The sequence below is a fragment of the Callorhinchus milii genome, unplaced genomic scaffold, assembly GCF_018977255.1.
Source record: "Callorhinchus milii isolate IMCB2004 unplaced genomic scaffold, IMCB_Cmil_1.0 Scaffold7, whole genome shotgun sequence".
In the NCBI taxonomy this organism is placed as follows: domain Eukaryota; kingdom Metazoa; phylum Chordata; class Chondrichthyes; order Chimaeriformes; family Callorhinchidae; genus Callorhinchus; species Callorhinchus milii.
In genome coordinates this window covers 18,167,402-18,180,711 of record NW_024704748.1, presented here as the reverse complement: position 1 = coordinate 18,180,711, position 13,310 = coordinate 18,167,402, and the positions used below count along the sequence as shown (strand labels likewise).

Below are 13,310 nucleotides of genomic sequence, written 5' to 3'. Positions count from 1 at the left end.
TCAAAAATACTTGGGCATTTATGTATAAGGGAATACAGAGTTGATATAACTGATATATATTTTCATGGAGAGTTCATTTGTTAATGTGTTTAATTATAACAAGCTTTTTTAGTTTTAGTGGGAGATATTCTACCACAACAGCTTCCAGTCCAACGGTTATGTGACTGGAGCTCATAGTAAAATGCCATATGGTACAAGGGAAAACAGTTATTTTAATGATTTATTCATTTTGTTAGGCAATGAGGATTTAGAATCTTGCAATAATGCTTAATAATTATTGAACAAAGCTGCTTCTATATCAACTATTGAAATAGTAGCAGTTAGTAAAAAAAAATCAAATTAGCTTTTGTACAAAATGTTTTAATTGTTATTTCTTTGAGCTATAACCTATCAGGAACAGTCTCGGGTACTGGAACTGATATGTACTATACCTACTGTATTTTTCTATTTTTGTTCTGTATTCCTGTACATTGTGTAACTTTCAACTATGACTGCAGTACAGTTGTGTTTTTCAAAGCAGTGTATCAATTACTGGAATAATGGCCTTTCAACCTTTTGAAGATTGCAGTCGCAATAAAATAAAATGTCTTAGCAGATTAAAATGCTTCAGATTCTACGATGATTGTGTAATAAAGAGAACATTCACATTTAAATGGCCACTATATTACTTTGTTCTTTGCTAATGCTACTTTAGATGTGGACACCAGAGGGAGCAGCACAGACTATTTTTGCACCCTATTACCCATATTCTAGCAAAGGAGATGAAGTGTGAGCAGTGACTGGAGATTGGGTTGAATTGCAATCAAGTACAGTACACGTATATTAGATGTTAGTTTCTGTTTGCAAAAAAAGGAAGTCAATACACTGAGTAGTAATCACATGCAAAGCATTTTGAGATGATAAGGTACTTTTAAAAATGCAAGCTCTGGCTTTCTCACACCATTTTTGTACAGATTCACATGTCATGTCGGCATCAATTGCACCGCAGAAGTCCAAATCAATTGACTGCAGTTGCCTTTAAAATGGTGTTGCTCAACCCCAATTTGTATTGAAGTTTGTGCAGTGAGTTACTGTGAAAAACAGGATCATCCTGAGCATTTCACATTTGCCTTTCTCAAAATTCTACCTCCTTCCTGTTAGAATAGAAGATGTCTTCTGGAATTTAAAATTTATTTGAGGTATAGTAGTTATATATCGAGTTCATCATCCAGCATTTGCTAACAGTTGTTTATGATCGGAAAGCCCAATATTAACAAATAATAAGAAAATTACTAGTTTTAGTGCTTAGCGTGTGATAAAACGACTTGCTATTTTGCTGTCTAGAAATTTCTCTTATTAAAGGAGAGTACCCCAGAAGCTGAGAAGAATTCTCTTTATCTAATACAGCATATATAATATTGGAGGAAATATTGTGTGCTTGATAAACTCTGGTTTGTACTCTGTACCAAATAACCTATTAATTTAGAGTTAATTTGCCTGTTACATTACAGTGATATTCTGCACATAGACCACCAGTTTGTTTAGAATACACTGCCTTTGTACGTTGGAGATATGGCAGGCTTTGGAATGAACAGTTTGTTTCTCAGTGTACCATTTTAAAATATATTATTTTTTCCTCAGTTTACTTTTGATGAAATGATTCCGTTTATTAAAATATTGAGTCCATTTTAATTATTAGAAGCGCAAACTGTAGAAACACACAGTATTAATCCTATTTGGTTTTGATCTCAGCAAAAGGTAGCCATCCTATCTACTATATAAAGGATCTGTGAAAAACATTATTAAACCTCAATGGCATATTGATTGTTCAACGGATCTTTTTGTTTTAGGTCAGCATGAAATGCATAATGATATACTTTCCAAAAGTTGTTTATTTAAATGATTCTTTACAGAAAAAAATAATATTAATTCTATTTTGCTGAATCAATTGAATGATAGACTGATTTTTTGCATTATGTAGTACTTTGCAATTAGGAAAAGTAATTAAATTCAAACAACACTATGGGATGTGGAAATTTGACATGCAGTGTGGAGAAGATTTCTGATTACGCTTTTACAAATGTTCATTTTTTTAATAATAAAAATCTTACTTTGATGTGAAAGGCAATGAAAAGCAGGAGATGTCAACTAAAACATCTAAGAAGTTCTTATGAATTCTGACAAAATAGATGAAGCATATTATTGATTCAAACATCATTTAGGAGTGTATGTCAGATGCAGCAGAATTGTTTTCCTACAACAAGGACACTGTAAAGAATGAGAAATGCTATATGGACATTAAGCCTGCTCTTTTACAAACCACAGAAAGTCTACCACTGACTTCACCAGCACTCATTCTTACCTGGAGAAAGTATTGTATAGTTACTTCCTGAACTCCAAACTAAAATCAAAATAAAATCAAGCAAAGCTATACACCCCCTGACTTTACCTTCTTTCACACAATATATTGTTCCCCTTCCTCCCTGACCGATACCTGAAGGGCGCAGAATTCATTTATTTGTTCATTTCAATCTCCACCTATCCCTGTTGTCAAGCAAATAGTTATGCAGTTTTTTTAAGGATTAATCAACACAAAATCAACTGCTTTGGAGAATCTGTTCCAACAATTCCACCACTGGAGTAAAGAACTGGCTTCTAGCCTCCAGCCCTTGAGAAATTTTAATTTTAAACCTATGTGCTCTAGTTGAGCTTTCATAAACTAAACCAAACAACCTAGATGACGACAACTTGCATTTATATAGCACCCTTCACGAGGGGTAGCATCCTGGAATGCTTCACAGTGGCGCAGTCTGACAATGCCTTACCTGCCTTATCTATGGCGCTCATCATTATAAAGGTCTAGATATTCCCCTGCATTTTCTTTTCTCTAATGATTGCAAGCTAAGTTCTGTGTACCTTTCCTCAAAACTTACTCATTGTGTAAACTATTTTCCTCTTTTAACTTGTCAAGCGACCATTCTTCATGTATGTGCTTTGACAGTGAGGGTTGTCCAGAACTCCAATGGGATAAGGTGCTACATCAATTGCAAAGAACTGAAAATGCAAATTAATAAAGCTGCATTGATGTAACTTATTAGTTTGTTTTGTGTTCAATGTAGATTCATAGCAGTGTAAATTCAATTTAGGTTTGGATTCAATTTCACAGTTTATTATTTGTGAGAAGCTGTTTCCTGCAGAAAATAGCAGTAATAATGAATGTCTTAAATTGAACGGCTTTGTGGTGTAGGTAATTGTGCCCATTTGTATTTTTGAGCAACAAATAATTCTACTGGATGGTGAAGATTTGTGTTTGGCTGAACATAGAATGGCGTATTCCCCATGTATAAATGGAAAATTTCTACTTGTATGGTGGTGACACCCAGTTCTACTTCTCAAACTCCATCCTTGATTCCAAGACTGCTTCTTTTCCGATCTATTGCCTGTCAATTCCTGGATGAGCCTTTACTTCTTTCAACTTAATGTCAATAAGACCGAAGTATCTTATTCAATTTTTGTCAGTACTTTTCCACCTTTGGGACTCTCACTTCATCAATCTTCCTAGCTGCATTTTCATATTGATTCAATGCAGACTTAATCCTATCAAGCCCATTCTACTTCCGGTGTATAGTACCTTGCATTCATCTGTGCCAGAACTTCATTTCAATAGTGATCAACTTGGGTGCAAACCCTATTCTTAGTCCTTGGCTGCCTGCTTTGATTCCACAGTTCTCCAAGCATGGTGTTAAATGCAAAAGCAACTAGTTTGCACTAAGTCTGTGAATCCACAATATTGACTTATTCAAGGAACAAGAGGAACACAGCATGATCACATGAGGCATCCCACTAAATACCTCTCTCGTGTCAACCTTTCTTTCCTATTGACTAACCTCTGCTTTCTTCCTTAATAAATTACTAATTACCATCCATGCCTTACCCTTGATATCCAGTGACATCAGTATTTCAGAGAACAAAATATTTACAGGAATAAAATGAAAACTGCAAAAGCTGAAAATCTGAATCAAACGAGAAATGCTGGAAATGCATAGCAAGTCAATATTTGAAAGAAAACGATTAAGGTTAAGGTGTCAGGGCCATCTTAGGGTGAGTTACCTCAGTCCAAGACATGACCATGAACACTGTCAGAAATACTTGAAAAGTTCCAGGTATAATTAAAATGTTTTATTGAATTTGTATTATGTATGGAAAATAGTTATTTTGCACAAAGAATATCTGAAAATGTGATCATCTGTTTTTTTAGACAAACCACACACCATCGACTCACATGCTATGTTTCAATTTTTACTTTTCCATAGGAAATTGGTCAGGCTAACATGCAGTTTAAAAATAATCATTCAATTTACCTTGGAAGCTTCAGGAATGCAAATCTGCCTTTAGTTCTTTTTGTTTCTTTTAAGATGTTCTTATATCCTCCCACCAGAAATGAAAGTTCTTTGCTTGAAGGTAGAGAACAAAGCCACCTTTGAATTCTAATAAATGTGTGACTAATTTGCAAAAAAAAATCTATGTGGATTGGGATTATGCCTGGGTCAGATTTTTTATATAAAAGGATTGAATAAGAATAGTACATTTGGAATTATACTCATGGATCAATATCTCACTTGAAGCAGCTATTCATTGATCTTACCTTCAATGTAAACCATTCTGAAAGTAACTGGGAAACATTAATGTGGCAAGATTTTGGACGTGCACAGGATTGTTCTTTAAATAGCGGCATATGGAGAAAATGGAACAGCCAAAAGAAAATAATTTGATTGTCCAGATGGTAAAGATGAATTTACAAAGATTTCTCTCAAATGACAGCTTGAAATTATTTCCAGTTTGGTAACTTTGAATTTTTTCCCCCTAGTGATTAAAATGTTTTGCTCAGATGACAATATCTAATTTTCATTTTAGACATCGGAATCCAGGTGTTTGTGTGTAAAGTTATTGATTACAGTGAAGCGTAGTGACTGTATATTTGCAGACAAAGGTGGAAGCCAATTTGTGCACAGCAGTGTTCCACAAATCACAATGATCTGAGTGCCTTCGTTCCTCCGGGTCTGGCCTCCTCCTGTCCCACAAGTCCTCCGCTCCACCTTCGGTGGCCCCGCCTTCAGCCACTATGCCCCGAGGCTCTGGGATTCCCTTCCTCACTGCCTTCGTCTCGCTCCCTCCCTTCACACTTTCAGGTCTCTGCGGAAGACCTTTCTTTTCGACCGCGCCTTTGGTCACCTTCTTCCCCCTCCCCCTGGCTCAGCCCCGGGATCCATTACTGTGAAGCGCTCTGAGACGCCGTCCGGCATGGAGGGCGCTATGTAAATCCAAGTTGTTGTTGTTGTTGAGTGACTAATTTTATCAAGGGGATGGTTGGCAGGATACTAGGAGAAACTCCCTTCTCTTTCCGAGTAGCGCCAATGGATCTTTAACATCTACCTGGCAGGCAGATATTGAGACCTTGGTTTACATTCTCATCCCAAGGACCGCACTTCCAACAATGCAGCACTCCCTCAGTATCACCAGTAACCCAGGAGTGTCAGTCTAGAGTGTGAGTTCAAAGAATTCTGCTTTGCAAAGTAATCAGGATCCCAGCACTTGTAGCTTTTGGCTGTGTCGTAATTGGTTCCATTTCAACTGTTTCTCAGGTGTCCTGCAATATAAATGGGAAGACTGGAGTTAAAGGAAGACGCACTCTGCATCTCAAACCCATATAGATTGACCTGAGAGTACTTATGGATGTTAGGTTAGTGCAGAAATGAGTTTCATTCTCCAGCATAAACATCCCTCTGCTCCATACATAATATATTCCACCCAAGTCTGTTAAAAAAAAAGCAAGCAAGCTGAATACATTGTGCAGAAGCTTCCAGTATGTTTTGATTCAGAGTCCTGTATCCAGTAAATCTAAAACCTTGCCATGTTTACAGAAAATATAGAATTTCAGTTTTCATAGCAAATCTAACTTCTATTCTCAAAGGGGGTGATTGCCATATGTTCAGAGTGCTGACACCCCGATATGTCAGTCTCTAAAGTCAGCTCCAAATAATAACCCACACAGTAACAGTGCAGAGAGAGCGCAGATTGAGTTGCAGTGGAACTACTTCGGTGGATTTTGTGCGGATGGATTTTGTGAGCAGATTGCACTGCTGAGAGGGAGGAGAGAGAGAGAGTGGGTTGGGAGGGAGGGAGGGAGAAGAGAGAGAGAGTGGGTTGGGAGGGAGGGAGGGAGAAGAGAGAGAGAGTGGGTTGGGAGGGAGGGAGGGAGAAGAGAGAGAGAGTGGGTTGGGAGGGAGGAGAGAGGGAAGGAGGGAGAAGAGAGAGAGAGAGTGGGTTGGGAGGAAGGAGAGAGGGAAGGAGGGAGAAGAGAGAGAGAGAGAGTGGGAGGGAGGGAGAAGAGAGGGAGAAAGAGAGAGAGGGAGAGAGTGGGAAAGAGGGGGGGGGGAGAGAGTGGGAGGGAGAAGAGAGTGAGAGTGGGAGGGAGAAGAGAGTGAGAGTGGGAGGGAGAAGAGAGTGAGAGTGGGAGTGGGAGAGAGAAGAGAGAGAAAGAGGAAGAATTGGTGTTGGATGTGGACTTGGCTGTGGATGAGCTGAGTTCCCCCCCACACACCCCCTACACCCACCCCCACCCCCACCCCCACCAGCCCGGGTCAGGGTGACGAGCTGAGCAGCTCCTGTTAAAAGAAAAGTTTGACCACCCCCCCCCCACACTCCCACCCCACTCCCACCCCCACTCCCACCCCCACACTGTGACCGAGAGCTCGGCGACCACGATGGCGGCTCAGTCCGACTCTCTGAGCGGATACCTGATGGCTGAGCAGCCGCTCCCAGAGCCCTGCGGTGCGGACCCGGGCTCCAACAGCGAGAGGAGCACCGACTCTCCGCTCGCAGCCTCCGAGGACGATGGTCAGGGTCTCCCGCACTGCGGTGACCCCGACTGGATCGAGGACAGATTCCGGGTGGATCGCAAGAAGCTGGAGGCGATGCTGCAAGGTGAGAGGGAGCGGTGTAGTGACTGTGAGCACAGAGAGAGAGAGGGGGGCGGAGAGGGGGAGAGATGGACAGAGGGAGAGAGGGGGGGACACACAGAGTGGGAGAGGGAGAGAGTGGGAGAGGGAGAGTGAGAGGGACAGAGAGGGAGAAGGAGAGAGGGACAGAGTGGGAGAGGGGGAGAGAGAGAGGGACAGAGAGGGAGAAGGAGAGAGGGACAGAGTGGGAGAGGGGGGGGGGAAGAGAGAGAGGGACAGAGTGAGAGGGGGAGAGGGAGAGAGAGTGAGGGGGACAGAGTGAGAGGGGGAGAGGGAGAGAGAGAGGGACAGAGTGAGAGAGGGAGAGGGAGAGAGGGGGACAGAGAGGGAGAGGGACAGAGTGAGAGAGAGAGCAAAAACTTTCCAGGCAAACTTTACAATGCCTGGGAAGCTCTTGAGGCCGTGAGCTGTGGGGAGAAGATTACTGTCAGAAAAACTTCCCAAACTTTGCAATGTCTGTGTGTGTGTGTGGTGGGGGGGGGGGGGGTTGGGGTGGGGGGGGGGGGTTGGGGTGGGGGGGGGGGTCGGGGGTGTGGGGTGGGGGGTGGGGGTGGGGGGGGTGAGAACTTCACTGTAAATTAGGGAGAAGACAAGGAGATTGGAAGAAATCAATGCAAGTCAACTTTAAGAGGGAGATAACTGCGACCCCAGAGAGGAGAGAGAGAGAGAGAGAGTGACACTTACATGAGGATAAAAACAGTGATTCACATAGCGGGAGATGTACAGTTACATCAGTGAGTCATTGTGGATTAAATCGTCATCAGGAGTATTCCCTTCTTTTTTTACACACGAAAAAACCCCAACAGTAAAGTAAGATGAGCAGTTCTACATTAGGCTACAAGACTCCTGAGTGGCAGCTGAGATGGGTTTTTGAGATGGATAGAGAGATAAGACACGTTTTATGTTATTCTCGTGTGGCCCCCAAGGCTCGAGTTTGCTTGATGTTTGACATAACGTTTAACAAATCGTGAACTAAGTTCCCAGTGTGTGCGATGTGGGTGAATCGAAGGCTTTAAAATGTGAGAGTGGAGAAAACCTGGTGTTAATAATTAAGTTGCTGCTCGACTTCAGCAGATAGAAATTTGCTGTGCAACTATTCCAGGTTTTTAATGAATAACGTATTTTAGAAAGACGTGGCATTTGTTTTTTTTTTCTTCTTCTGCAAATCTACAACAAAAATGCTTCCAGACCAGATGTGGTATTTACTGTAAACTTGGTCAATTCTAGGATTGCATCGTTGATGCCAAGTTTCGCATGTCAAAGGAATGAATCCCAGTTAAGTGGGTGTGAGTCGATCAGAGGTTTTCTTAAACTTTTTAAAAAGTTTTGGTGGGCTATGTGGCTTCTAATCACGGTGCAATTACAGTGAATGTACTTGCCTGCTCTAACAGCGAAACTTGAAAATACTTATTTTTTAGAAATAGGTGAGGTGTGAGCCTGGCTTAGTTGGTAATACTCTTGCCTCTGGGCAGAAGGTTGTGGGTTCAACCCTCCCCCCCCACCCAGTCAGGACTGTACAACAAAAACAACTTGCATTTATATGGAGCCATTCACGCGGGACAGTAAGTTTAAACTCACAGCCTAGGCTGACACTTAAGTGCAGTACTGTACTGGGAAGAGCACTGCATTGTCAGAGGCGCCGTCCTTCGGATGTGACAACAAACTGAGGTCCCGTCCGCTTGTTCAGACGGACATTAAAGATCCTACGGTACAAATTGAAAAGGGTTTCTCCTGTGTCCCGTTAACAATCCCGCTGATAAAATTGGCCGTTCACTTCATCGCTGTTTGTAGGTTATTGCTATATGCAAATTGAATGCCGCATTCGCCTCCAAAATACAGTCACTATGCTTTACAGTAAAATTCTGTGAAGGGCTTTGAAACGTCCTCCTGATGCGAGAGGTGGTGTATCAAATGCAAGGAATGTTATTTAAAAACAGTGATTAGAATGAACAGTGGATATTCATGCATATTGAAAATTTACAGTTACAGTGTAGCGAGATAAGTACATGAATGACACATCACCTTTGTAATTGAAGTCATCTCAGCTGCCCCAATTGTTTTAATGAACAGTTGTTAGTCAATTGGCAGATTATTTTTCCGGGGGTAATAATCCCTTCAAAACAAAAAATAAAAATAATAATAATAGTTTGGGTCACACAATCTGTGACTGTGTGGGACATTGCTGTGCGCAATTGGCTGCCGCGTTTCACCCACAAAATACACAGTCAATACACTTCACATTTTATTCTGTGAAGCGCTTTGAGATGTCTCAACGACATGATAAGGCGCTATGTCAAATGCAATGATTAATATTATAACTGTAACTGCCTACTCTGCTTTTCTTTATTTGAGGCACTTCAAAAATTGTTCATCTATGTTATGAGTTGCCTCAAGTGCTCACACTGTGTAAACTGTGCAAGGTGATTTGTTAATCAATTTAATGAAATGTAATAGCAATATACTCCCACATTCATGAGATGACGTAGCATCAAACAGCTCCTGGATACTGAATATAAACACAGGATTTAGAAGAAGGTGCTTATTGCCAAAGGAACCCTTTAATGTCTTGTAGCCTCCTGAGCAGCACATGTTTCTACCCTGTACGTTGTGCACTTTGTTGCTTAGATTGCAGTAAATCTCACGTAAGTCGGATCAGTTGGGACCATATTTTTAATACGACTTATGCAAAGTATGAGTTATGTCAAACTTGCATAGAATATAATCTCTTAAACAGGACTTGGGCAAATGTACGACTATTTATACAGATCAGACTTGGGCAAGTTTTACTGAAATTGTAAAGCTAAAACTGATTTTGAATTTTATTAAGTTGTACAATTTTAGTGATCAGCAAATATTTTGGGCATTTAAATGGAGTTTTAAAATGAGTTGTGTGGCTTTTTTTTAAGCGGGTGGATATATTTAGTCATCTAGCATCCATGACCACCTACCTACCTGACTATCAGACATCAAGTCATGGATGAATCTCAAATTTCTTCAGCTAAGTATGGGAGGACAGAAACTATCCTCCTCAGCTTCCATCAATACTGCTTTGCATCTGACTCTTACTTCCTTAGCCTTCCTGTCTTCTCTGCCTCTTTCTCCAACTCGCTGAACCAGGGCACAACCTTGAGAATCAACTTGATTCTCAGCCCTCTTTCCTCCCTCATATCTGGTACCTGATCAAGACCACTTTTCAGCTTCTTTGTCACACCCCCTGCCTCCGGCTCTATCTCATGCCCAGTGCTGCGGAAACTCTCAGCCACGCCTTTGACTTGACTTTTCATATGCCCTCCTTGTCAGTGTCCCCTGTTTCATCATCGACAAGTTCCAGCACATTCAAAACTCTGCTGCCCACATCCTTACCTGTACAAAACTTAGCCCATCACTAATGTCCTCACCAGACAGCAATGACTCCCTGACTCCGATGGGATGGTTGAAGAGGAGGATCTTGAGGCAGATAATCATAAAAGGGAAATCGTTTTCATCTAGTGTCTCAGATAGCTTTATCCAGGTACAGTAGTAATAAAATTAAGTGAAGTTAAATAGAAGATAGTAGTTGCATTATATACAAGATTGCATGATCTCATGTATATTACATAATGGTATCACCCATTCATCACATGTGAGTTCTGCGCAAAGGGTACCTGCACATAACTGGAAAAACTCAAAAGAAATGTGAACCCAAAGGTTGGTGCCCTGCTGTCAGATGACATCTTTTGATCTCCAGAGGGATAAGTTGAATGTACCAGTCAACTAAGTGCATGTATGATGATGGGTAATCTAAGACTTCATATAATTATAGATATTTGTATTTCATATAGCAAAACTTCAGAAAGAATTTTGCACACAGTTACTTTGAAGCAAAGTCGCTTGTTATTTATATAGCGCCCTTCAAGCGGGGCAGCGTCTTGGAGCGCTTAAGACCTTAAGCCATCCAGCAATGACCCCCAAACAGCCATGGCAAGCACTAAATGAACCACAGGACACAGTAGCGAACAGCACAGCGGCATATACAGCATATTTAGTTTCTCTTGCATAGAAACCCTAAGGCTTGGCACAGCAGCTGTTGGAAGGCGTTACCTGGAGTTCGAATTCGTGAACACACGTTTGGACATTCAGTGCCTGGAATCCACCTTGATTGGCTTGCAGAGAGTTAAGCAGCTGTTGCTTAAACTCTGCACCGCAAACTGGTGGAAACATTGCTCAGTGAGAAGGGCGTGTGCCCAAGCTGTGGACAGGAAGATGGTGGTAATGCTCTCATGCATTTCATGCTGAGATGTGTTGCCCACCAGGAAGCTTGCTTCTGGTACCATCCACCAAGTGAGGGTTCAAACCTGTGCTTGACGGATATTAAACGACCATCCAGTGACTATCCTCTGGGGGGTGGGCGGAGGTGGGTAGAGGTAAGTGGGGGGGGGTCTCCTTGGAGCTGAACTGGCTCCAACTTGATGTGTTTGGCAACAGAATGTCAGAATCGAGCTAGCCCTCTGTGGGGTCTTTGTAGTCCAGTTTCTGAGCCAGGCGGGTCCGCAGTACTCCAGGGCACTGCTGATGACAGCACATTGGCAGGACTTGAAAGGCCAGACCAGTCATTGGGGTCAGGGAATCCTCCCACTTAGCTCCCATTAACCCTGCAAGCCAAATGGGTAGGGTGGTTCTAGCTGGACAAACAGCAGGAAAGCTTGCTAGACAGTGCTATCATGGCAAGCTATGTGGTTTCAGCTGGTTAGATTCCAGCAGTACCCCAATACCCATTCTGGGGTCCCCAAACCTTGGCTCTTGCCAACATGTACCTAATACTTTCCAGAATTTGGTAAGCAGGATTTGTCCCTCCAGATAGAGATTGTGCATTCCATTCCAACAATTCATCCCTGGAATTTCCATGTGTAAGTGGGATGCATGGAATTCTCAGTTTGGTTTGGATACTCATAAGCATGGTGATGGGTTTCTGCATGTGTCAGACACCCGGCTGACCAAAAAAAAATTCTATTGCATATTGCAATCTGGAATGAGGGAAACAGGATGCGTTCTTTTGGGGAGAGATGTGCATTCCATCCCAGACACGGGAATTTCCATGTGTAGGTGGGATACATGGAACTTTGTCTGGTTTTGATACCCTTAAGCATGCTGATGTATTTTCGTATGTTCCACAGACACCCAGCTGGCCAAAATAAAATATTTCTGGTAAGGCTGATGGTGCCCGGCTGAATACAATATATGACCACTTTTGAAAATGTGATACAATCAATCATTGAAATTCAAGAGTGTGTAGTCTTAGGAAATAATGTATTAATCTTCTCATCCCTATTAGATTCCAGCAAGTATGACATCCAATATGAGCTCTGCCAATTTGTCCCCATACCATTGTTTACTGACAGACATACACTGAATCATCAGCTGAGTCATACATTTATTGCTTTATATTCTAAATTCTTTGTGAATTAAAAACAGAAGTTGCTGTTCATGGCACGTATTTCCAACAGTTATTTCCATTAAAAAGATCCTATTTTCACTTGATAACTTTACAAAAATGATCAGTTTGTACTGAATAAGCTACGTTGTGAGTTCCTACCTCAGTTGCAGTTGACTTAAACGATGAGACATAGACCTGAACAGCTGATCGCTTCACTCCCTGACACCTTCCTACCTCTCCGACCTCCTCACTCCCCAATCCACCACCCGGCGCCTCCGCTCGACTGGCACTGGCCTCCTGCTTGTACCTCACACACTCAGCTCCACCATTTGAGGTCTCGCTTTCAGCCACTACACCCTGAAACTTTGGAATGCTCTCTCTCAATCCCACCTTAAAACCTTCCTTTTCGACCATGCTTACAGTCACACACACACCCCCCCCACCGGCTCGGAGTCGATTAGTAATGCTATAGGTTTCTGTGGACTTGCTGCCTCTTGGCAATGTATGTGCTACTCAACTGATGTTAATTGTTTGTGCTGTGGAATACAATTTGTTTCTCAGGTTGGTCTACCTGTGCATGTGCATACTCCTAGCTCTATTGATAGTGCTGATCTGCTGGGACTCTAGTACAAATGAGACCCACAAGAACAACATCTCGCATTTATATTGGGCCCTTCACCTGGAATAACATCTAGGAGTGCTTTACAGTGCCAGGGACAAACCTACATCTACACCTAGAGCAAACTATAGAGTGTTTATATCCCATGTGTAAGTGGAACTAAAAGCACCATGCATTCTTAATTGCTTGTCCAGTAGAAATAGCAGTCTATTTAATATACCAAATTGAACAAAAAATGAAAAGGTAGCTAAGACACAGCTAACTGGAGAATGATCTGCAA

The 13,310-nt window shown here is 41.9% G+C and overlaps 1 protein-coding gene across 2 annotated transcripts in view; it reads left to right on the top strand.

Annotated features, from left to right (window-relative positions):
* The first annotated feature begins 6,701 nt into the window (after window positions 1–6,701).
* LOC103180917 (protein bicaudal C homolog 1) overlaps window positions 6,702–13,310 on the top strand; it is a 99,051-nt gene continuing 92,442 nt past the window's right edge. The window contains exon 1 of one of the 2 annotated variants that reach the window (XM_042336738.1): window positions 6,702–6,963. In XM_042336738.1, the coding sequence (XP_042192672.1) occupies window positions 6,744–6,963 (220 nt within the window). In that variant the 5' untranslated portion in view covers window positions 6,702–6,743. The remainder of the gene's footprint in view (window positions 6,964–13,310) is intronic. The other variant, XM_042336739.1, reaches the window with a different exon arrangement.